This window comes from Bubalus kerabau, chromosome 5, assembly GCF_029407905.1.
Source record: "Bubalus kerabau isolate K-KA32 ecotype Philippines breed swamp buffalo chromosome 5, PCC_UOA_SB_1v2, whole genome shotgun sequence".
NCBI lineage: Eukaryota > Metazoa > Chordata > Mammalia > Artiodactyla > Bovidae > Bubalus > Bubalus kerabau.
This window is the reverse complement of record NC_073628.1, coordinates 111,095,348-111,119,977: the sequence shown is the minus strand read 5'-3', so window position 1 is coordinate 111,119,977 and position 24,630 is coordinate 111,095,348. Positions and strand designations below refer to the sequence as shown.

At 40.3% G+C, this 24,630-nt stretch overlaps 2 protein-coding genes and 1 long non-coding RNA gene across 13 annotated transcripts in view; 1 reads left to right on the top strand and 2 right to left on the bottom strand.

Moving 5' to 3' along the window:
• Positions 1-41: 41 nt before the first annotated feature.
• On the bottom strand, positions 42-13,408 carry CACYBP (calcyclin binding protein). 2 transcript variants are annotated; one of them, XM_055582732.1, is made up of 6 exons: positions 13,266-13,408; positions 6,380-6,599; positions 3,741-3,837; positions 3,412-3,511; positions 2,056-2,153; positions 42-607 (listed from the first exon to the last, which is right to left on the bottom strand). In XM_055582732.1, the coding sequence occupies exons 1-6, from the start codon at positions 13,278-13,280 to the stop codon at positions 451-453; spliced, it is 687 nt and encodes a 228-aa protein (XP_055438707.1). In that variant the 5' UTR covers positions 13,281-13,408; the 3' UTR covers positions 42-450. The 2 variants fall into 2 exon arrangements, with proteins under 2 accessions (XP_055438707.1, XP_055438706.1); XM_055582731.1 differs by lacking the exon at positions 13,266-13,408 and adding an exon at positions 10,683-10,895.
• The window catches only part of LOC129653241 (uncharacterized), a 25,547-nt gene continuing 11,936 nt past the window's right edge, over positions 11,020-24,630 (top strand). The window contains exon 1 of the long non-coding RNA XR_008714998.1: positions 11,020-11,135. This is a non-coding gene — a long non-coding RNA (uncharacterized LOC129653241). The remainder of the gene's footprint in view (positions 11,136-24,630) is intronic.
• RABGAP1L (RAB GTPase activating protein 1 like) overlaps positions 18,468-24,630 on the bottom strand; it is a 742,566-nt gene continuing 736,403 nt past the window's right edge. For all 10 annotated transcript variants that reach the window (XM_055582718.1, XM_055582716.1, XM_055582717.1 and 7 more), the window contains one exon: positions 18,468-23,867. In XM_055582718.1, the coding sequence (XP_055438693.1) occupies positions 23,715-23,867 (153 nt within the window). In that variant the 3' untranslated portion in view covers positions 18,468-23,714. The remainder of the gene's footprint in view (positions 23,868-24,630) is intronic.

The following is a 24,630-nucleotide window of genomic DNA, read 5'->3' as shown; positions in this document are numbered from 1 at the left end:
CAACCTCTATAACAATCTTAAAACACAGGTACAAATTTGCATTTTATGTAAAAATTCAGGCTTTATTTTTATTCTTACACTGGTGGGAGCTGATGTTAGGAACTGAAAGGCAAGCACGAACTTTGTTTTCTACCTCTGAGCTGAACAATACACACAATGTGGCATTTTCATTAGGCAAGATTTGCTTTTTTACATTTCACACCAGAATACAACATTACTCTTCTTGAATAAAATGGCCTGGTTACTAAAAAAACCATCCATTGGGGAAGTGTTTAATAAGCATATTTTACTTAAATAAATCCTCCAGCAGGAAGTGGAGAATTCATTGCCTTTACTTAGAAGAAGGCTGTGTAAGTAGTTATATGTCAGATTTATTTGTGCAGCTCAGCAACATTTCCTTATTGGAAACATCATTTTTCCACATCACAGTTCCCAAAAGACTTTAAAGTCTCAGAAGTCTGTATCTCCTTTGGCTTGCTTCTCTCTTGATTCCACCCAGGCTTTATTAATGGTTCGCTTCATATCATCATCTCCATCTTCATAAATTTTCTTTAGAACATTCATTAATCCCTCACTAGGATCTGTTTCAGTGTCATAGGAGGGCTTTCTATTAAAAAAAAAATACACAATAAATAGTGGAGGAATATATATATAACATTTTATACCTTATGATTACTAAGTACAGAGAGACTAATTAGGCTGTAGGAAGTACACGAGATAAGAGCCAGACAGTATCCTAAAAGAAAGAATCAAAACATGCACGAATTTATCTAAGACAATATACACCCACAGCTAGCTCATCAAAGAATGTCATCAAAAACGGTAAGGGGTTGTTATCTTGGGACCCTGGCATTTCTTGGAGTTTTAGCAGAAAAGGTAATCGTTAACCTTTCTGAACTGTTTTAATGTTTTAAAACCATGTTTCCTCATGTATTATGAAAATTTCATTGAGAGAAAAATAAACATACATTATAACACATAGACACATACTGAAGCACATATATATTTTAATTAGAAAAGCCTTCCTCTTAAGACTGAAATACAAGAGTCTTGGGCTTGGTGGTATAAAAGCACACTTCTAGTTTAATCAGTGTGCAAACTGGGCCTGTTAACTTTTCCACTCACCTCATTAAATGCCAGATTCTTGGGATACAGTAACAGTAAGACAGGTTCCTATATTCAGGTGACCCATTCTAGATTTAAAAGCAATTCCACAGATAATGCCTAACCTTAGCCAACCACAACCCAAATACCCAGTGGCTGTGGGAAGGGGGAGTAAGAGATGTCGATGGCTAACTGGCGCAACGTTAGCACATTACCACTGCAGGAGAACAGAGGAATGTTTAACCTAGAATAGAAGCAGCTCTGAATAAAAATGTTTTTCAGAATAGCCATTACTAAGTAGGATAAAAATATTCTCTTTTTCACTCTGTACCAGTGATGGTGGTGGTGGTTTAGTCGCTCAGTCGTGTCCAACTCTTGCGACCCCATGGACAGTAGCCCACCAGGCTCCTTTGTCCATGGAATTTTCCAAGCAATAATACTGGAGTGGATTGCCATTTCCTTCTCCGGGGATCTTCCTGACCCAGGAATTGAACCCAGGTCTCCTGCATTGCAGGCAGATTCTTTACCAACTGAGCTATGAGGGAAGCCCACCAGTGATAGTGAAATTCTAATTATATAGCAGAAACTTGTGGAACTCAAAAACTGTATATGGGTATCTGGGCTACTCTGTAACTACTGAAATGCAGTCTCCCAGGAAGGAGCAGTTACCTGTATAGAAGCACCACAGCCCGGGGTTAAGAACTGGCAAAAACAACCAACCACAAGTCAAAGACCTCCTTAAGAAGCAACCTACTAGACACATGCCCCCTTCTGGTGCCCTCTGACAAGCTGGAAGCAGACATGGGCTGGTCAGTCAGAGGACATAAGGTAAGTGGTCAAATTATAGACTATAATACAAATATAATACAAATTACAGACTACTATCAATGAAAATCTATAATCCCAGTAAAAAATACATTATAATTCTCAAATAAATGAGAACAGACTCACTCCTTCTCTTTGCATTCTTTTTCAACCTGAGTCAGGTAGTCCCACCGCGTGTTTTCTGCTTTCTTTCTACATAAGATCAGAACTGTATCTGTCTTGACCTAGGAAAAAAGTAGAAAACAGGTACAACTTAGAACACATGGTGATAAGCATGAATATTCAGAATATAATTATTTACTCAATTACTTGAGTTACTGTTATGTACAAGACCTGTTTAGGTATTAGTAATAGTTTTATAAATAGGCTGGAGTCTGAAGACTTATGGAGAAACGAAATCATATACAAGTAAAACTGGAATACCTTCAAATACTAGGTGCTATCAAAAGAGGGTATTAATGGGACTGCGGGAGATTAAAGAGGATATTAATGGGGACTAGGGAAGGAACTTCACTCGGAAGGCCTTTCTGAGGTGAAATTTGAGCTGTGGCCCAAGATCCAGCAAAAGAGGGCCTTCCAGGCAGTTGACATGGCAAGGAGAAAGGCTCCAAGAAGGGATGATTTTGGTTATTTGAAAATGAGGAGGAATGCTGGATTTTGATGACTGAAGGACAGAATAATATGGTAAGAGCAGTCAGAGTCATGCAGAAAATCATGTCAGGCAGTATTGGTTAAGGAGTTTGGAAGGTGAATATGCAAAAAGAGCAAGAATATATAACCCTTTCAACAAATATTCATATGACTCTAGGAGTTCTTTGAGTACTACCTTCAACTATGCCATTAGTGGACAAAGAAAGGAGCAGGGAGTCATAAGCTAATCATTAAACTATATTCTAATGTTACCTTTCAGCTGCTTCATAACTATGTAAACACAGCAGAATGTCACGTCTATATACCAGAGGCATTCAAGTTTATTTAAATTAGGTAGAGATTATATGAATCAGTGAAAAACATTTTCAAAGACACTTTATTTCAATTTTGTGAAACAAATTTTATTCCCATTGTACAAATGAGAAAACTGAGGTACAAAGTGATGAAGTGAGCTGCCAAAGGTCACAGCAAGTGATAAACCTGGCATTAAAACCCAAGTCTCATTCTAACTATTTTGTTTGTTCAATACCCTCCTGATTTTAATGCATTATTTTTATAATCTACTTTTCTAGAGCAGGAGCTGGCAAACTCTTTCTGTAAAGAGCTACTAGATAAATTTAACATTTCAGGCTTTGTGGGCCACATGGTATACTGTAGCTGCTTAAACTTGCCATTGTAGCACAAAAGCAGCCACAGACAACACGTACACAGGTGAGCATGGCTATGTCCAAATAAAACTTTATTTAAAAAACAAGCAGCAGGATAAGTTAATTCCAGTTCATCTTCATTTCATAAGATTTCACAGTATTATGACCAAAAACGTAAACTTACCTTTTTTGAACTGCCTTCCACAGAGATGGGTTTCAAGAGATTGTTCACAATCATGGAGTAACTCTTCCCATTTAGGTTCTTTACCAAAAGATCAAATGACCTACAACACAATAGTAAGTACATTATCTTTCTGGTTCTATAAAAGGTGATAATCAGTTCCTGTGGAAAAAAGCCACAGTCCTATTTTAGGATGTACATTTGGCCATCTCAGAGCAGAAGACTCAACTTTTAAAGCGGATATAAAGGATAATTAATACTCAAGCAGAATTTTAGAAACTGCAAAGGAAAGGACCCATTATAAAGCAATCTTCTCCACTGTGAGAACTCACCTCTCTGTGAAATTCACCTGCACACTCTCAGCAGGCACTTGATGAACTCCAGGTAAGGTAATGTAGATTTTCACAAACTTATCTGACTGGTCCCATCCTGGTAACAATAACAACAGAAAACAACAGAAGTAAAACCTGATACTATCTCTGGAACAGCAAATGCATCTAGTTCATAAAAAAAATTCAGATAATTATCTAATTCCATAATCATATCCACTTCTCTAAGCAGTTCAACAAATGCAATCCTAGCTTCCTCAATCCCTTTCCCTGATAAAGCAGAATATAAATTTAGAGTCAAATTCATCCAAATACACCAAATTTGACTAACAACATCTAAAAAATGTTATTTCAGTATATATTATCAAACTATTTAGTCTCTAACCTAGAGGGTTTACAGAAAACACACAAACATCATATAAAAAGCATATTACATAACAAAATACATTTTTATGTATTTATTATATACTATATATATATGACATTTTCTTACCTGGTCCAGTATAATAGAAATGTAGTGTTTAAAAAAAAAATGTGCTAGACGGTTCTGGAGAATTTCATTTAGTTTGTTCCCATCCATTCAACCCATCCTCCCCACCGACAAGTTTCTCCCCAAACACAAACCTAGATTTCTAGTTAAGATGCCACAGCCCTACCACCTTCAGGCCAGTTTTCTATAGTCAAAGAAGTACTTAGCATATTTCCTACAGTACTGCAGCACATCACTTAAACACAGCATTTAAACTGCTTTTTGCTATGACAATACTCAAAACACATGATGACCTTCATATCTCTATGTCCTTTGCTCATACAATTCTCTTTTCTTCACAAGTGCTGAACGCACCTTTTAAACTGAGATGTTTCTTCTAATTCTCCCTGACTCTTACCTTCCAGCAGAGTTATTTTATCAGCTATAGTCTCATAATACTTAATAAAGCTTTATTCGGTTAAGCAAATATTTATTAAGTACTTACTACGTGCTAGATATTGAGAGCACAAAGAAAAAAAGATTATTCCTGCCTTCATGAGAGCTCATTACTCAGACTTCAAGCTGTACTGCTTCCAAAATAAAAGTCTACAGTCAACTGAGGAAAAATGGTATTATGACATTGTTATGGTACCAGGTGTATATGTCCCAACCACACCATGAGCAGGGACTGGGTCTTGCTCACTGTTTTGTATTCACAAGTCCAAGTACAATACAAGATATTAGATGCTCAGAAATGTTTTTTGAATTTAACTGGATTCCCTTCCTCAGTTAATATGGGTGGTGGTTTGGCAAAGTGAAATAGGAAACAGGAAGACAAAAAGCTGTCCATATATATGAAACTAGCCCTCATCAAAAAATCTACAAACAACAAATGCTGGAAAAGGTATGGAGCAAAGGGAACCCTCCTCCACTGTAGGTGGGAATGTAAATTGGTGTAGTCGCAGTGGAGAGCAGTCTGGAGTTTCCTTAAGAAAGTAAAGACAGAATTACTGTATGATCCAGCAGTCTCGCTTCTGGGCACAAACCCAGAGAAAACCATAATTCAAAAGACACATGCGTTCCAATGTTCACTGATGCACTATAACAGCCAGGACAGGGAAGGAACCTAGATGTCCATCTAGAGGAATGAATAAAGAAGATGTGGTACATACATACAATGCAATATTACTCAGCATAAAAAGGAATGAAACTGTGCCATTTGCAGAGATGTGAATGGACCTAGAGATTGTCTTAGAGTGAAGTGAGTCAGAAAGAGAACGGTATAGGTGAACTTATCTGCAAAGTAAAAATAAGACACACAGACATAGAGAACACACACAGATTCCAAGGGGGAATGGGGCGGGGGTGGTGGGATGGATTGGGATTTACACATATACACTACTGTGTATAAAACAAGTGTAAGAACTGACTACGTAGTACAGGGAACTCGACTCAGTGCTCTGTGGTGACCTAAATGGGAAGGAAATCCAAAAAAGAGGGAACGTAAGTATACCCATAGCTGATTCACTTTGCCATACAACAGAAACTAATACAACACTGTAAAGCAACTATACTCCAGTAAAAAAGATACATATGAAAATTCAGCAAATCTAAAAAAAAAGTGTATATACACATACACACAAGAAAAAAGTTTAAATACATAGCAAGCTAACATATATCAATATATCACTATTACCAATGAGTTGGAAATACTGAATGCTTACAATTTTGTGGTAAAATAAACAAGTATTGATTAATGCTTTTCCACTTTAGTTTAAAAATGTTAATTGTACATGTGTTTTTTTGGGACATGCATTATATCCCTTATAAAATATTGTATTCTAAACAGTATTACGGTTATTACTAGAGTATCTCTGAATAGTAGAATTACTATTATTTTCTCCTTCATGTTTTTTTCCTATTATCCAAATTTTCTTTGATAAATACACACAGATACAAAGCTGAGTCCACATATACTGAATATATTTCAGAATAGGTTCCTTTTTAATCTCTTAAAAACCATCTTATTAAATAAGAGCTGACCGGTCCTCTATTTCGAATGACCAAAACACTCACTCAAAACTTTTCAAAAATGATTTTGTTAGTCACTACTGAAGAACAGGCCTCCTCAGAGGCAGAAAGAGCTGGATGTGATGTGAGGGACAAGTCATACCATAATTACTGATTTTCACTGTATATCCTGTTGTAATAGGAGCAACCACAGCAGCTGGCTTCTCATTTTCTGTAAGTTCTGCTTTCCTCTGTGATTTCTGCTGCATCTTATTCTTCATTTCTGTCTCAATCTTGGATTTTTCAGCTGTCAGTGCATCACGTACTCTTTTCCTAGTGGCTTTTTCCAGCAGCACCTTCACCTCTTCTAGATCTTTCTGGAGCTGTGTTAAAATAAAAGATAAATTAGATATGATAAAAAAAGATAGTCTGATATTGCACATATTGATCATTTCAACTTATTGAACTAAGAGCTAAGAATAAGAGGGTCACTTAAATCGTCTAGGATTGGTAGCAACTAGGAGTCTTTCCTTCAGCCTACTGAATTGTAAATAACTCAAGGTCCCTTTCTTTTAAAAAGGAAAACTTGGAATTAACAATAGGTAATCAAGCCAGATTTTTCCAGTTTGGTAGACTGTCTGCTATCTGCCTTTGTTTTAAAAATTGTATTTACAAGATACGTTTGTGATTTATAAATATTTCCTGATAAGATGAATAAATTCAACAAAAAGGGATTCATGGATTTCACTGTAACATGCAATCCTGTCATCAGATACTAGGAATTTTTTAAATATTAAAATAAATGAGTACATGATAAGCATGGTGAAATGATACAGCTACTCCACTGAGGTAATTCTCTACGTTTCATCAATGATTGGTCCTCAATGATCTTCCCACCCCAAATAGTATAAATAAAAAAGCTTACTATTTTAAGACAAAAGATAAAAAAAGACATATTTCTTCTAATAAGCTGTCTGATTCTAACGCTCCTGGTTAATTTTACCATCACAAGTCTGGGACGTGGTCGCACAGTAGGGGACCTGGGCAAACCCAGCACACTCCCGACCACCGCGAATGCACCTGCTCATTCTTCTCGCGCCAATACACGGCCTACCCAGGTCTATTTCTATCTCTTTCTAGAGAGACCAAGACACTATTAAAAAATAATGGGCTTAAAAACTTTTTCCCACTTATCTTCTGACCTACTGCAAATACATGAGATCTTTATAAACAAGGGATTCATTTTTGTTAAAATGACTTTACATTCTCACTTGATACTAGCAATTTGACAGGAAGACTGACATTATAGCCAGAGATCATGTAAGGTTCAATATAAAAATATTTAAATGCTTGGTAACTTGGTATATACCCAAAGAACAGCTTGAAAGTGTTTATGAGCCTTAGAAAATGCAAAAACTTTTTGCATGTTCCGTATAAATGCCTTTTACCCCAGGTCTTTTATCTCATTTAACTCAGATGCGCTTGTTTCACCTATCTGTAACCGTTAACTTGGTATAAAAAGTCCAATTGTGCCCAGTCTCCTGTACAAATTCCATCACCGCCTCCCAAAATTCATGTTACTAAGACAAAAATTGCAAGCTCCTCTTTTAAGCATAGTACCAAGTTCCTTTTAGTTCAAATCAATCTTTTCTGTTATCATGGTTTTAAAAATTCACATCATAATAAAAAGATGACAAAAAAATTAAAATGCACAATGAGTATATTCTGTTTTCAGAGTAAGGACTTAACAAATGAAAATGTATAGTCTAAACAAGAGGTTTTACTTCTTGACTGAAATAGGAATCCTTTTTCTAGGAGAAAAAGAAACTGAGAATTATGCAAGAGATTCCTAAGCCCTTCTACAGCCAAACTCTATAGTACTACAAAAATAAGATATCCACTCAAAGTCTGAAGCAACTTACAGCAGGCCTGTTTAAGGTAATTCCTCAGTTCTCTGTTATTTGCAGAGATATGACCAGTAAAATTGATCCCTTGGGACTTTTCCTGTACACATACCTTAGATACAGCATTTCTTACCTAATTTGTCTAGGTATTCATTTGTTTTCCTTATGCAAAATCACATCTCCCTTTTATCCCTATTCATAAACATACTTTATTTCCAAATTCTTCACTAGGAAGCATTAAAACCAAAGTGCCTTGAAACAGGCAAAGGACTTGTTGTAGACATTTCTCCAAAGATATACAAACGGCCACCAAGCGCAGGAAAGGATGCTTAACATCATTAAGCAAACATATGAAATCCACCTCACACCCACTAGGATGACTAACAACAAAATCCAGCAAACAAGTGTAGTTGAGGACGTGTAGAAACTGAAACCTCCACACACAGTTTGTGGCAATGTGAAATGGTGCACTTTGGAAAGGAGTTCAGCAGTTTCTTAGTTACCACACGACCCTAAAATTCCACTCCCAGATATATACCTAGAGATTTGAAAACCATATAGCCACATATAAAGGCGTACACAAGTATTCAGGGCAACACTCTTCTAGGGGCCCAAAGAGTGAAAATCATCCAAGTGTCTATCAACTTATGAGTAAAGAAAATGTGGTATATCCAAACAAAAGAATACTATTCAGCCATATAAAGAAATACATGCTTCACCAAGGAATGAACTTGAAAACATTATGCTAAGTAAAAGAAGCCAAAAAGCAAAACGGTCATATACTGTAACATTCCACTTTTATGAAATGCTCAGAACAGGCAAATCCATAGAGAGACAACTAGACTGGTGGGGCTGGCGGGAGGAGTAATGGGAAGTGACTGCTTCATGGCTGCTTGACAGATTTCTCTGAGGGTTGAAAAATTATACAGTGCTGATGACTGCACAGCACTGTGAACACACTAAAAAGCACTGCACTGTGCACTTGAAAATGGCTAAAACCTGTGAATTTCATCTCAAACACAACCAAAAATCCAAACTGTCCCTAAATGTATACACTGCAATTTGAAAGCTCCCTACTTTGAAGATGACTAGTACAGAACTATCCATATGTAGGACTGTAAAGCCACTTCTTTATGGACTATAAAGAAGGCTTAGCACTGAAGAACTGTTGCTTTCCAATGGTGGTGTTGGAGAAGAAAATCTTCAGAGTCCCTTGCACTGCAAGATCAGTCAATCCTAAAGAAAATCAATCCTGAATATTCATTGGAAGGACTGAAGCTGAAGCTCCAATACTTTGGCCACCTGATGTGAAGAACTGACTCATTGGAAAAGACCCTGATGCTGGGAAAGACTGAGGGTAAGAAAGGGGACAACAGAAGACGAGATCGTTGGATGGCATCACCGACTCGATGGACATGAGTCTGAGCAAGCTCCAGGAGTTGGTGATGGACAGGGGAGCCTGGCATGCTGCAGTCCATTGGGTCGCGAAGAGTCGGACAGGACTGAGCGACTGAAACACAAAAAAGCCACTTCAGAGACTCTTTCCTCAGGGCACATGGTACCATAAGGCCTATATTTAACATAACAAGGCCTATATTTAACGTAACAAACTTGTGGCAAGTTATCTAGAATAACACACACATGCGCGTTTTCTTCACTTAAAGCAAATTTTCAGATTCACGAAAGTCAATTGTGAGATTTCCCAGTCTTGTTCATATTAACCATTAGATTTCCAAAGAACAAATCTAGTCAGTGGATACTCAACACTTTACTGTGGATAACAGTATTGACATCTTAAGTCAGAAAAAGAGCAAATCAAGTTTATGATTCCCGTTCTGTAACTGCGCAGTCTCCACAAATACTGCCTTTGTTCAGTTTACAGGGCTTAAAAGAGAAAAAAATATTTACCACTACTAAGTTACAACTAACTTGCCAATTTATTTAATTTTGAAAACGCCTATGGCAGATTGCTGTTTTCAACATTTAGAACTCTTGGTCTTTACGACTCTGAAATGGATACTACTGTGGCCCATAGAAGAACCGTAACTTGTCCAAAGTCCGTGCAGAGAAAACATGACTAAGAGATTTAAGTGCTAGGACCGAAAATTTCCCATTTCCAACCGCCCTCTACCATGGAACAACAGTTTTTGCAATCAGCTGTAATTTAACGAAGCTTCACGTCCTCAGGCTAGTGTAACGCGAGCGGAGGAGCCTGAGGATAACGTGAAGGTGACCAGCCCTCAGGTCCACCACCGCACCTACCTGCCACCTGGAACCACATCTCCCGCTCACCCACACCGAGCCGTGGAGGCGTCGGAAAGCAACTTTCCGGGGGGAAGCGGAGGCCCTGAGGCCCGCAGCGGCCGGCTCGGCACCGAGGCCGCTGCAGTTGGGCGGGTGGGAGGCTAGGCGGCAAGGGCGGGAATCCGAGGACGCAGGCGGGCGGCCCGACTGGCAGGTGCCGCCGGCGGCCGAAGGGCAGCTCGGCACGGGAAACGGGCGGGAGACGGAGCGGAAAGCTCTAGCAAGGCCGAGCGAGGAAGATGGGGCCGAACTCCTTACCTCTTCCAAAGCTGAAGACATGATCGGGCTGCGTCAGGCAAGGCCCGGGCTGCAGGGGCGTAGGACGGAGAACGTGAAACGCGGCACCGAGCGCTCTCACCGCGAGCGCAGACAACACCGACACGAGTAGCGGCGGACACGGCCAGCGAGCACACCTGACCCTGCGCGAAATCTCGGCCCGCCTCCCGCACGCGGCGCCTCTGGAACCTTCGCGAGTCCTTCGCCACCGCCCAGCCAGCCTCAAACACCGCCTACCGGGCTCGGCTCCGCCTCGCCTCTCCTGGCCCCGCCCCAGCCATCTCGTCTCTTAGCAACACTCAACTCTCGCGATCAAACCGGCAGTTCGAGAAGAGTAACACCTCCACCTCCCAGCCCGGGAACTCTACGGAGTATACTTTGACCCCGTTTGTCCCGCCCGCGCAGTCGCAGCTCGGAACTGCTGCCTTCCGTAAGGTAATAACCATAACCCAACCCCGGAAATCTGCGGGGTCCAAACCGGAAGTTGACAGAGTCGGTTGTTTCCGTGCGCTCTAGGTCCCGGGGCCATCGAAGCGGCCATTTTGTGTAAGACTAATTTGTGAACTTCTACGAGGCCAGGGAAAAAAGGGGGAGAAAAGGAAACCTATTTATATTGATATGAGAAGGAACGAGAACGTTAACTGCAGAGTCCTGAAGAGAATAGTTTTAATTTTCACTACGTTCTGGCGCTCTGGAGACGGCACGACTTAGTGTGTACAACGTGGTTACGTCATCACGGACCGCGAGAGGAGGTGGACCACGTGACCGGACCCATTAGCGCGGCGGGGCCAGTAATACAGCTGCACCTGTAGACGTCACGATTTAGCGTGTACGACGTGGTGACGTCACTACGGACCAGGAGAGGAGGACGGGTTGCACGTGACCCGGACCCGCGTCGCGGCTCGGGTAGTAAGCGTAGTAATATATGGGTATCTCCGTGGGCCCAGCGGTTGCGGCCCCGCAACCCACTCCAGTATTCTTGCCTGGAAAACCCCGTGCACAGAGGAGCTTGACGGGCTGTAATAGTTCATGGGGTTGCAAAGAGTCGGACATGACTGAGCGACTCTCTTTTTTCCCCCCTGCCCTCCGTACACCGCGGAAGCACTTCCCGTGGAGTCCTCACCGACCATTCTGGGAATTTAGTTGTCACCCAGGTTTGGAGTCGGTTTAAGTGAGCCTGTAGACCATAGATATCGACTTAGCGACTGAACAACATCGACCGTAGAAAATGTGAGCCAAGCTTTCCTGGGGATGCGTTCTGCTCCTGTTAACAGCTCCCGTTATCTCGCTTCCTAAGACCCTTAAGAAACCCTCTTTTCAGATTATTATAGCTTTTGGCAGCCCGTCGAAAACATAAACAATAACCTCTGAGAAGTCAAATAGCCCGCATTCGGCTTTATAATGTCGTCCGAGGTAGAGATTAGAATCTGCAAGTCAAAGGAGGAAAAGGAGTATAAAAAGCAGGCGGACCATTATGGTCAAGAATGTGAAGGGCAGTACAAAAACAAATGACAGGTATGCACAACGTGCACGAATTTCAAACCTGATGTTAAAGGAAAAGAAGCCAGGAGGAAGTCCTATCGTTTGGTTCCTTTTAAACGAAGTCTAAAACTGCGAGACATTAAAAATCGTATTAGTTTTTCCTTAAGCAGGAGACAATGACAGAAAGGAACCACGAGGGGGCTTTTGCGGTTCAAACAGTATTTTGTTTTCTTGCTGTGGATGCCGGTTACAGATGTGTTCACTTTGTAGAAATTTCACTCTACTGTGATTTGCGTTTTCTTTTGTATGTTCTAGTGAGCTGTAGCCCGCCAGGCTCCCCGACCGTGGAATTCTCCACGCGAGAATACTGGAGTAGATTGCTATTCCCTTCTCCGGGGATCTTCCCGGCCCAGGGATGGAACCCCAGGATCTCCTGCATTGCAGGCAGATTCTTTACTGTTTGATCCACTAGGGAAGCGATATAGTTAACTAAAAGGTATATTTAAGTAGGCCCAGGAGGGAATTTTCCCTGGATGATAGAAACACTGATACATGCCATTGTCAGAATTCATAGAACTCCTAAGATCTGTGGGTTTGTTGGTTTTTTTTTTTTTTTTTTTAGTTATATCTCGTTTGTTTGTTTGTTTTTTAATGCGTCTAGGGAATTCCCTAATGCCCAATAGTTAGGACTTGTCTTTAACTGCTGGGCCTGGGTTCAATCCCTGGTCGGGGAACTAAGATCCTACAAGCCCTGCAGCACAGCCGAAACAAAAAAGTCTAACTGGAAACCAGGAATTCTTTAGGTACTTAATTAACTAGGAATAAATATCCAATTTCACTGTGTGAGAAATTGACCTAACCCAGTGATTTTTAAATTTGCTCGATTATGCACCTGGGGCAAATTCTCCCACCAGATAGCCTAAGGTCACAGTTTTAAATACCACCAGTTACCAGTGACTCAGACATTACTGCTCAGTTCCACCACTCCTCGGAGCTCCAGGCTCTGCCTCTGCTTGGATGTCTGATAAGCACGTCAAATTCAGCTTGTCTGAAAACCAAAACAACCGAAAAACAACAACATACCTCTGGATTTCTCATCCTCACACCCCAGATCAGCTTTTCCAGTTATTCTCCAGCTCTGTGAATGGTCACCTCATTCTCTTTGTGGCTCAGGCCAAGGAGTCATACTTGAGCCTTCAATTTCAGTCCTACATCCCATCCTCTGCCAAGTCTTGGTGGCTTTATCTTCAAAGTATGTTGAAAATAAAACCACTTCTTAACAACCTCCACTGCTACCACCCAAGGCCAAGGTGTTAGTACTTTGGACTGTTAGCCACTTAGCTGGTTTCTTTGCTTACCCACTGTGCCTTTACAGTTAGTTTTCCAGAGTAGCCAAGGTAATCTTTTCAAATGAATAAAGTCCAAACTCCTTACACAACCTAGACTGTTCTGCATGATCTTAAATCTCACTGTTGAGTTCCTTTATCTCTGGGAACTCATCTCTCACCAGCTCCCCTCTCCCTGATTAAAAACACTGGCATTTTTGTCACTCCTGAATCCACTGAGTTTGTTCTCACTTCCAGGTCTGTGCTCTGTGCTTGCTTTCAGTCTGGAATGCTTTTCCTCCAGATCATCACAGAGCTTTTTCTCTCTTCCTTTTCTGCCAGCGCATAAAACAACTTAGAATTTCCCATTTTTAAGAGTCAACAGATACTTAGTGCTGCTTCTCTCCAGTTGTATAACTGCCCTTCCATGTATAATGTAGAAGCAAACTGACCCCTTGCACTGCTGCCATCAGGAGTAACTGGGTACAGGTCAGGTCAGTTCAGTTCAGTTCACTTCAGTAGTTCAGTCGTGTCAGACTCTTTGCGACCCCATGAATTGCCAGGCCTCCCTGTCCATCACCAACTCCCGGAGTTCACCCAGACTCAAGTCCATCAAGTCAATGATGCCATCCAGCCATCTCATCCTCTGTCGTCCCCTTCTCCTCCTGCCCCCAATCCCTCCCAGCATCACAGTCTTTTCCAATGAGTCAACTCTTCGCATGAGGTAGGCAAAGTACTGGAGTTTCAGCTTTAGCATCATTCCTTCCAAAGAAATCCCAGGGCTGATCTCCTTCAGAATGGACTGGTTGGATCTCCTTGCCGTCCAAGGGACTCTCAAGAGTCTTCTCCAACACCACAGTTCAAAAGCATCAATTCTTCGGCACTCAGCTTTCTTCACAGTCCAACTCTCACATCCATACATGACCACTGGAAAAACCATAGCCTTGACTAGACGGACCTTTGTTGGCAAAGTAATATCTCTGCTTTTGAATATGCTATCTAGGTTGGTCATAACTTGGCTTCCAAGGAGTAAGCGTCTTTTAATTTCATGACTGCAGTCACCATATGCAGTGATTTGGGAGCCCCCCAAAAATAAAGTCTGACACTGTTTCTAGTGGTTCCCCATCCATTTCCCATGAAGTGATGGGACCGGATGCCATGATCTTCGTTTTCTGACTGTTGAGCTTTAAGCCAACTTTTTCACTCTCCTCTTTCACTTTCATCAAGAGGCTTTTTAGTTCCTCTTCACTTTCTGCCATAAGGGTGGTATCATCTGCATATCTGAGGTTATTGATATTTCTCCCGGGAATCTTGATTCCAGCTTGTGTTTCTTGCAGTCCAGTGTTTCTCATGATGTACTCTGCATATAAGTTAAATAAGCAGGGTGACAATATACAGCCTTGACGTACTCCTTTTCCTATCTGGAACCAGTCTGTTGTTCCATGTCCAGTTCTAACTGTTGCTTCCTGACCTGCATACAAATTTCTCAAGAGGCAGATCAGGTGGTCTGGTATTCCCATCTCTTTCAGAATTTTCCACAGTTTATTGTGATCCACACAGTCAAAGGCTTTGGCATGGTCAATAAAGCAGAAATAGATGTTTTTCTGGAACTCTCTTACTTTTTCCATGATCCAGCGGATATTGGCAATTTGATCCCTGGTTCCTCTGCCTTTTCTAAAACCAGCTTGAACATCTGGAAGTTCACGGTTCACATATTGCTGAAGCCTGGCTTGGAGAATTTTGAGCATGACTTTACTAGCGTGTGAGATGAGTGCAATTGTGCGGTAGTTTGAGCATTCTTTGGCATTGCCTTTCTTTGGGATTGGAATGAAAACTGACTTTTTCCAGTCCTGTGGCCGCTGCTGAGTTTTCCAAATTTGCTGGCATATTGAGTGCAGCACTTTCACAGCATCATCTTTCAGGATTTGAAATAGCTCAACTGGAATTCCATCACCTCCACTAGCTTTGTTCGTAGTGATGCTTTCTAAGGCCCACTTGACTTCACATTCCAGGATGTCTGGCTCTAGGTCAGTGATCACACCATCGTGATTATCTGGGTCATGAAGATCTTTTTTGTACAGTTCTTCTGTGTATTCTTGCCATCTCTTCTTAATATCTTCTGCTTCTGTTAGGTCCATACCATTTCTGTCCTTTATCGAGCCCATCTTTGCATGAAATGTTCCCTTGGTATCTCTAATTTTCTTGAAAAGATCTCTAGTCTTTCCCATTCTATCGTTTTCCTCTATTTCTTTGCATTGATCGCTGAAGGTGGCTTTCGTATCTCTTCTCGCTATTCTTTGGAACTCTGCATTCAGATGCTTATATCTTTCCTTTTCTCCTTTGCTTTTCACTTCTCTTCTTTTCACAGCTATTTGTAAGGCCTCCCCAGACAGCCATTTTGCTTTTTTGCATTTCTTTTCCATGGGGATGGTCTTGATCCCTGTCTCCTGTACAATGTCTCCAACCTCATTCCATAGTTCATCAGGCACTCTATCTATCAGATCTAGGCCCTTAAATCTATTTCTCACTTCCAGTGTATAATCATAAGGGATTTGACTTAGGTCATACCTGAATGCAAATGCAAAGACAGAGGATGAGATGGTTGGATGGCATCACTGACTCGATGGACGTCAGTCTCAGTGAACTCCGGGAGTTGGTGATGGACAGGGAGGCCTGTGCTGTGTGTGATTCATGGGGTCGCAAAGAGTCAGACATGACTGAGCGACTAATCTGATCTGATACCTGAATGGTACTGCTGCTGCTGCTGCTAAGTCACTTCAGTCGTGTCCGACTCTGTGCGACCCCACAGACGGCAGCCCACCAGGCCCCGCTGTCCCTGGGATTCTCCAGGCAAGAACACTGGAGTGGGTTGCCATTTCCTTCTCCAATGCATGAAAGTGAAAATTAAAGTGAAGTCGCTCAGTCGTGTCTGACTCTTAGCGACCCCATGGACTGCAGCCTACCAGGCTCCTCCGTCCATGGGATTTTCCAGGCAAGAGTACTGGAGTGGGGTGCCATTGAGATCCCAAATCAAGGGGAAGAAAGTGAACGTTGTGTCCTGAGATAAAGCCAGACTATCATCAATGACACACACATCAGGGTCACGGTGTCCAGTTCTAGTCCCTCAAATAAATGAAACTCGGGAACCTGAGCCTTTCCTCTAAAATTAGACTCCCTAAAATCAAACACTTTGGATCTGATTTTTGCAATGCTGATGTCTAAAAATATGGATAGTAGTGTTAGAACCATGAACAAACTAATTATAGACTCTATCCTTGGAAATTGTGTAGTTTCTTTCTATAAATTCTTGTAATTTCTATCTGGCAAGCTTGTTCTTCTAAAGCCTGAACTTCCTCACAAACTTTCTTTGCAAGTAAACTTTCAAAAGATTTGATTCTGGACTTCCCTAGTGGTACAGCAGTTAAGACTTTGCCTTCCAATGCAGGGGGTGCTGGTTCAGTCCCTGGTAGGGGGGAATAAGATCCCAGGCCTCACAGCCAAAAAAATCAAAACATAAAACAAAAGCAGTATTGTAACAGATTGAATAAAGACTTTAAAAATGGTCCACATCAAAAAAATCTTAACAGATTTTGCTCTGAGTGTCCCTTTGACAGTGCTCAAAAGTTTTGTTAAAAGCATAATTTCAAAAAGGTGAAATTGATTCTCATGCAAGTAAAAAATGAGTATTAACAAATATTTTATACAACTCACTGCATAAACCAGTGAGGGAACCAGTGCCTTGTTAAAACTGTCAAAAAGTGCATTTGCACCGCTAAGTATTTATAGACAATTTAACAATGGAATATTAGTGTAAGGTTGCAAAGTTAGACACAAACTACTTACTGTCCTACAGAGTAGTGAAACTATATCTAACTTTTGGAGTCATCTATTCCACTGGAAAGAAAATGGGATTTGCGTCCCTCCTGGACAAAACCTACAGGTTAACAGGTAACTTCTAGGACCTTTAATCAATAATGAACAGCGAGTTCCACTTACTTTTCATGACAGGACCATTCATGACCTTGTAACTGCCAAGTTCAGTAGATATTTTCTAGATAATTTGACAGTTTTACTTTTTATGTAAAATTTCTCATTGTTTTCATTGCTACATGGGCCAAACAAAAGATGTCTGTAGTCTGGGTTCGGGACACAAGCTAATTTTACAATCTCTGATTAATATTTTTTTAATACATGCTGAATTCTAAGAGGAGCTGACTAATCTGGCTTTCATTTGGCTCCAGGAACACCCAAAACAAAATGCAAATTAGAACCCAGTGCAAATCACAATTCTCTGTACCCTGCCTCCACTTCAGGAGAGCCTATGGAGTTTTCAAAGTTCTGCATGAATTACATGATGTCACCCACTGGGTTGTACTCTGAAAGACGAGCAGCAGCCACCCAATCCAATAGTAGCCAATCAGATTGTTGCAAGATTTTGAATTGGGACACTGAGATGCCAGTCCATCTCTGCCGGTCACTTGAAGACAGGGCATATAAACTTGGAGATTACACACTTTGAAGCAGGGGGTGCCTCTTTTCAGAGACAGCAGCAGCAGCACCACCAAAGCATCACCTGTCAAGCAGAAGAGTGATTATGAGAACAACTGCTCACATTCCTGATGGCATTCCAGCCCCTGGTCCCTGTGCCTCTTCAGGCCCAACACTTTGGCCTTTGGTATTATGAGCTAAATATACTTTTCCCCTTTTAATTACCTACCTTATTATTATTAGGCTAGCTTGAGAGAGTTTGTTACTTGCAACCAAGGAATCTCTATAGAGAGGCATATAGGGCACCTGGCTGTGCCTGCTGTACAGGATATCATTTTGCAGGGCAAACTCCTATTTATTTCTCCTTGCTATAGTGACTAGAGTCTAGTATCAGATAAGAAGCTTTTCACCAACACCGGGTTCAGATGATTCAGAATAAAGTCAACTAGAAAAAAAATCAAAAAGACATAGATAGATTTTAGAACAAATGTTTATTACTGCTTAATGGGGCCAAAGGGGCAACACAAAGCATTGAGAACATCACTGGCTCACAAAAACAGTCACCTTGCTACCTTCTCGGTTGCATTTGTTTATTTCACAAGGCTTCATTCACACATGAAAACAAGATATTAATCCAATTCAAGTTCATAACAATTATAAAAGTAAACATTTGTTGGGACAATGTACAATAAATTGCACTTTTCTTAACAAGCATTACATTTACATTTATAGAGTGTACTATACATAATACATGGAATAATGGAAACATCTAATTGGTCAGTGTTGATAGAGGAGAGAGGCTGCTCACTAATTTCTTTCGTAGTCAATTAGCACTGTTTGAGCTAATCAACACTTTTATTCTGGAACCTGTTTACATTGGAGAAGCCATGGGCAAAATCATAGAATTCGTAAAAACAGATAGCATAGAATTTCTACTACCTCCTCAGCAAGGGAAAGGTAGGAGTTGAAAGAAATGAAGTGAGGCTGACTGAGAAACTTTCTTTCTTATTTGAACTAAGGATCCATACATTATGCAGAATACCAAAAATAGAGAAACTGACGCAAAGGCTATTACGATCTTGGATTCTGGGACCAATTCCAGGCTTTATTCTTGTGCTTTCATGATACCAGAGTCTTGATGAATTTATGTCCTTATCATTCAGTTCCCTATATTTTATTCCATATATAATATATAGTTATTAAAAGTTACATTTCAACAGAAAAGATTTTACATGTTAATTTATTGCCAATGAAAAAGGAAAGTAACTTAAACTATTCATTTTCTACTCAATGATTTTTTTTTAAGTTTCCAGAATACCACTAACAAAAAGCCAGGGGTGGAGGCAGGGAGAGTGGGACACGTTGATGAAGATGTTTTTATAGCAGGGAGCAAACACACTTGTAGATAAGCTCGACATGTAGTCTTTTAGATGGAAGCTAAGACAGGAATGTCTGAAAGCTGCCTATAGTCGCTAAGCTACTCATGAACATCCACTTTTCTCCTTACAACTCAAGATGATCATCTCCTATTGAGGTGCAGCCCACATGCAAGTTTTCATGTCGGTAGCTCTTGAAAGATAAGAAAATCCCTAAGGGCTCTGCCTGTGTTACATGGAAGCCACGATGAGACAGGAAGATGTTCTGGAGCAGTTCCAGTTCAGTGTGACCATCAGCATGGCAACTAGAGGGCAAGAGTTTTGTATCTGGTAGTAGGAAACACAGGCCACTGAGCTGGGTCTGGCCTTCTGTATCTGATCACTGTGTGCATATTCAGTTGGATGGTACCAGGGTATACCAAAGAGGCAGGGATAAGCCATGTAAAGTTATACCAATCACCAATCACACACACACACACAAGTCTCACAGCATTCAAATCAAACAATAGTTCATGCTCTCGTTTACCTATACTTGAAGCAAGAGAAGAAGAATTTTTTTTTTAAGAGTAAGTTATACAACAGAATCATCTTACTAAGTAATTAAAAGTGTTCTGTGCCAGAAAGATAAAACATTTCACTTTTTAAAAGCTTCTTTTTCCCTAATACGATCATGAAATTGGACAACCACCTTACCAGAATAATTAGTAGACTGATCTCAACTAAAGAAAAAGAAAACTCAATCCCTTACATTAGTTACATATGTGATTCTTATCCTCAGAAATGAATCAGTTCCTTTAAGGATCTTTCATCTCTTGTGCCCTAAATGGTGTATTCTCTTGTTTCTCTCACTTCAGCTAGGAAATGAAGCCACTCGTTATCAACTGGAAAGTATTTTAGGAAAATGGAGTAAGGGTTTGAGAAACATAAATATTAATACATGGTATAAGAGGATGAAAGTTTTGAAAACAATGAAACCAGATAAATACTATTAAATATCCCAACATCAGTACAAAGATTACTTTTCTACTTTATTATCGAAATTAAAGAAAGCCAGTGAAGAACAAACCACGAACTTAATAGTTGGGAGAGGGAAAGAGAATTATTGGTTGCATGGAAAGATAGGCCATAGGCCTACGTGACATTCCTATTAGTGTTTCTGATAGGCACTCATACACAGTAACGGAGAATTTCTTTGCATTAAATTATATGTAACTAAATATAACCAAATTGTGCCATGGCTCAGGATGTGGGAAGCTAGAAAACATATGCACTGCAAAATTCAACTTGGTTTCTTTCAGCTCTAAGGAATGTGTTAAAGATTCTCAAGATATAAAAGCTAATGACTGAATTATCAAATTGAACTTCATTCTCTGATATTGAAAAATTTAATGAAAGGAGAACTCTTCACTTTTCAGAATGCTGCAAATGTTGGATTTTTGGAGGAATGTTTTATACAATGTATCCAAGGAAAAGATGAAAAACACTAAAATATTTGAAGTTTTCCTGGATATTTGAGCTGGTCAACCTCTTTCTAAAACCAAAAGAGTATGAATTCTCAAATATACTTCAAGTTAAGATAAATTAAAACTGCTACTACTGCTAAGTCACATCAGTTGTGTCTGACTCTGTGCGACCCCAGAGATGGCAGCCCACCAGGCTCCCCCATCCCTGGGATTCTCCAGGAAAGCACACTGGAGTGGGTTGCCATTGCCTTCTCCAATGCATGAAAGGGAAAAGTGAAAGTGAAGTCGCTCAGTCGTGCAGTCGTGTCTGACCCTCAGCGATCCCATGGACTGCAGCCTACCAGGCTCCTCCGTCCATGGGATCCTTCAGGCAAGAGTACTGGAGTGGGGTGCCATTGCCTTCTCCGAAATTAAAACTAGCAGATACTTAATGCTGGAATGCATGAGTTTTTAAACAATATATGGTGAAGGCATGCGGTCTGGGACAGTGCTACTGTAACACTGTATGAATAATATATACCAGCTTTTGCATTTTCTTTCTTTCTGTGTTTGCTATTGCTACTCACCCAAAGGCATTGTAGTGAGGGACAGTTTAGACTGTGATACTAATACACACACCCAAGTATGAAGTGGAACTGGAGGAGGAAAAAAAATCTATAGATGACCATTATAATCTGTTAAAATGCAACCAATTAAATGTTTACAATGTTTGTACCTGGTGATTTTGTTTAAAGAAACAAATGTTAGGGAGTATAAAACTGAGCCAGGTCTACAGGTAAGAAGTGAACCTGGAGCTAGTTCTCTCTCAACTACCATTTAAGGAAAATTATGCAATTTAGGCATTCTGTGAAATGTAAAAAGAGCTCTGTACAGTAGAATTATGAGATTCACAAAACACAAAAGAACATCCTTAATTTAGCTAGCCATCTGATAAGGCAACTTGTACAAGGCTTCTTGGGATCAAAGCATAAAGTACCAGGAAAGCTAACAAATTTTACTAAATGATTTACAAAAACAAGTACCAAGGTGCAATTTTCTAGCCATTATATTTTACAAAAAAAATATTAACTTTTCTAAACCACCACAAATGGAATGTTAAAGTCAACACAGATACTCAGAATGCTGAGTTATTTTCCTTTGGGGTGAAAGGAAATGAAAACTATGATGAAAGATGTCAGGACAAAAAAAAGGGAATTCTGTAAGAAAAGTATTATTTGATGAGTGTAATGAAGGATAGCAAACAACCACATCAATTTTATAGGCTACAGATGATAGAAGAACACTTACCGATGAGGGGAACTTCACTTTTTAGAGCTTAATGATTATTTTAGAGGAGAGGATCCACCGTGAGCAACCTGTAGTGCATGCTTCTGGACTTGAGATGGCTCTTACATGATTTTTACTTCCAAGAGTGTGTCACTTTTAACTGAAACGTATGCGCAGATGAGAGTCCCTCTGCCACTAGAGGGTTTAAGATCCTCTGCAAAGAATATGTTCAACAGTGAAGCCAAGGATGAGCATCAATAAATGTTACTGTACACAGACAACAGTAGTTTGGTTGACGTAAAAGGACCGAAGGCCTCCAAAACAGCTTAAAAAATGGGAAAATTGGTTTTTCCCTTACCAAAGGATTTCCTGCAAAGACTATTTATAAAGACATGTTAAATATAATTGAAAAAAATATTTCCATCAACTTTTACACAATAGCTTTGCCTTTCCATGAGATAAGTATTTCTATAAAGGTTTTATATGCAATTGAAAATGTTACAAATGCATTTGCATCTCTTCATCTAGGGGTACCAAGGGCACATTTTTAGGAAGCTACAGAACTCAGAAAAAGGGGCCTAGTATTAAATTAAGGTGATATGAAGCTGACCTCTATTTCCCATTTCATAACTTTAACAAAGTTACAGTATATTAGTGTTTCCTTCGCAAAGTATATGTCAACATTAAACGAATACTCTGTCCCTGGTTCTACATTCCATTCTAAGCACAGTAACTGTTCCTGGGCCTTTCAGGCTTCTCTGGTAAAGGTCTCCTAAAGATGAAACTCGTAATATCCACTTCTGACTTCACATTTGCCAGAAGGCACAACTGTATGCTTGCTTAGGAACTCGCGATTCTCCTGTGGGATTCTGAAAAGGACCTGTTAGAAGACCAGGACCAAAGTGATTTATTTTATCCTGCATTTATAAAAACTCAGTTCTTTTTTATCTAGTGTGTGTTCTCAATAGCCTATCTTATTCCATGGTTCTTGGCACTTAATTTCCAGATGTACCCCACAGAAAATAAAAATAAACTAATTCTCTTTGGGAACTGTCCAACCCCAGATCTGTTCTTTCCTTCAGATAGGATTATCGCTGTCCAGGGAATCACTTTCAGGAGGAAACCTGACAGTGGTCGTGGCTGGCCCCACAGTGTGCTTTATCTGAAGAAGTCCTGAAAAGTTATGAGGTTTAGGTTTCAATCTTTTTTTTTTTTTGCTGTGACAAATATCTTCCTATCAATTCAACCTTGGAATAAAAGACATCTCCATTTTCATGTAAGATAAAAATAATTATGAATAATTCTAAATAAAAAGCATTTAGCTCTGAATTACTTGTTTCCAACCAGATATCAGGCATATAAAATAATGTGTAATAATACTATGATGGATCGGAACACGGCCTTCCATGAAGCACGAACACAGGTATTCAACATAAATCAGGTTAGTTTAAATAACATCCCTTTGAAAAGTGTCATACGAGAAAGATTGAGAGCTACTGAAAGATCCTGGCTTGCTTTCTGGCCTCCTTCCCTTCCTTTCAAAGGGACACCAGGATTCTTCCTGGGTTTCCGTCGCTTTGATCGTTGTGCTCCTGTGTTCGGGTGAGGCTGGAACTATGTGCTCTCCTTGGGGGGCTGGGTGGCCTGTGGCGGCTGCAGCGGCTGCGTGCCCGTGGCCGTTTTGATAGAGTTCAGGGTTTTGCTAAACCAAGAGTTTTTTGCAGCTTGGATTTCATTCATAAGGGCTCCTCTCTGATGTTCAAGTTCCTAATTAAAGAAAGAAAGTCATCTGAGTTATATAAATGTTTTCTCTCTGCAAAATTAAAATCAGAGTGCAGCTTTTTGGAATCCACATAGCCGTAGTTTTCTTCCTACACACCCAGGTGAGATTTAGTTGGCTTCTGAATGCAGGAAAAAAAAAAATGTAGAGCTAAAAGAGTTACCACTAAAACCCAGAATCTGTGCTTTCTCTGATCAGTGACAGGAAACCTCATTTTACCCTTTCCTCCCCCTTGCAATTTAGGTCCAATTTAGGCTGCAACCTGAGAGAAGATGTTTAAAACCACAGGTAAACATAAGCATATGGATGGAAAGAAGTTTTACTGATAGTGTAAGCATGAATGAGTTCTGGTCCCAACACACAGCCTGTGGCCCTGAGAATGTACAAGGTCTGGTGCAGAAAGTTCAGGATCATTAGTGTGGTGCAGCGGATGCCATGGCAGGACGCAGTGAGGGTGAAGATCACTGATAGAAGGAAATGGCAACAGTCCATCAGAAGCCAGGATTGTTTTCCTAATTCTGATATCCTCCAAAGTGGAACGAGATTATGGGGAAAGGGATTTGGCAAAATCAGGTAAAGATGAAAAGGGACTCCAAAGAAAAGAATGGCTGTCGGCCAACGTTCAACTGTTAGGGCAAGGATAGCAGAAGGGGTTTGGCTTTTCATCTCTAAGCATCAGCTAAGTGACCAAGTTCAATGAGAAAGGACCATTGAGGCAAAAAAAATCTCAGGGTAAACTAAAAAGGCATA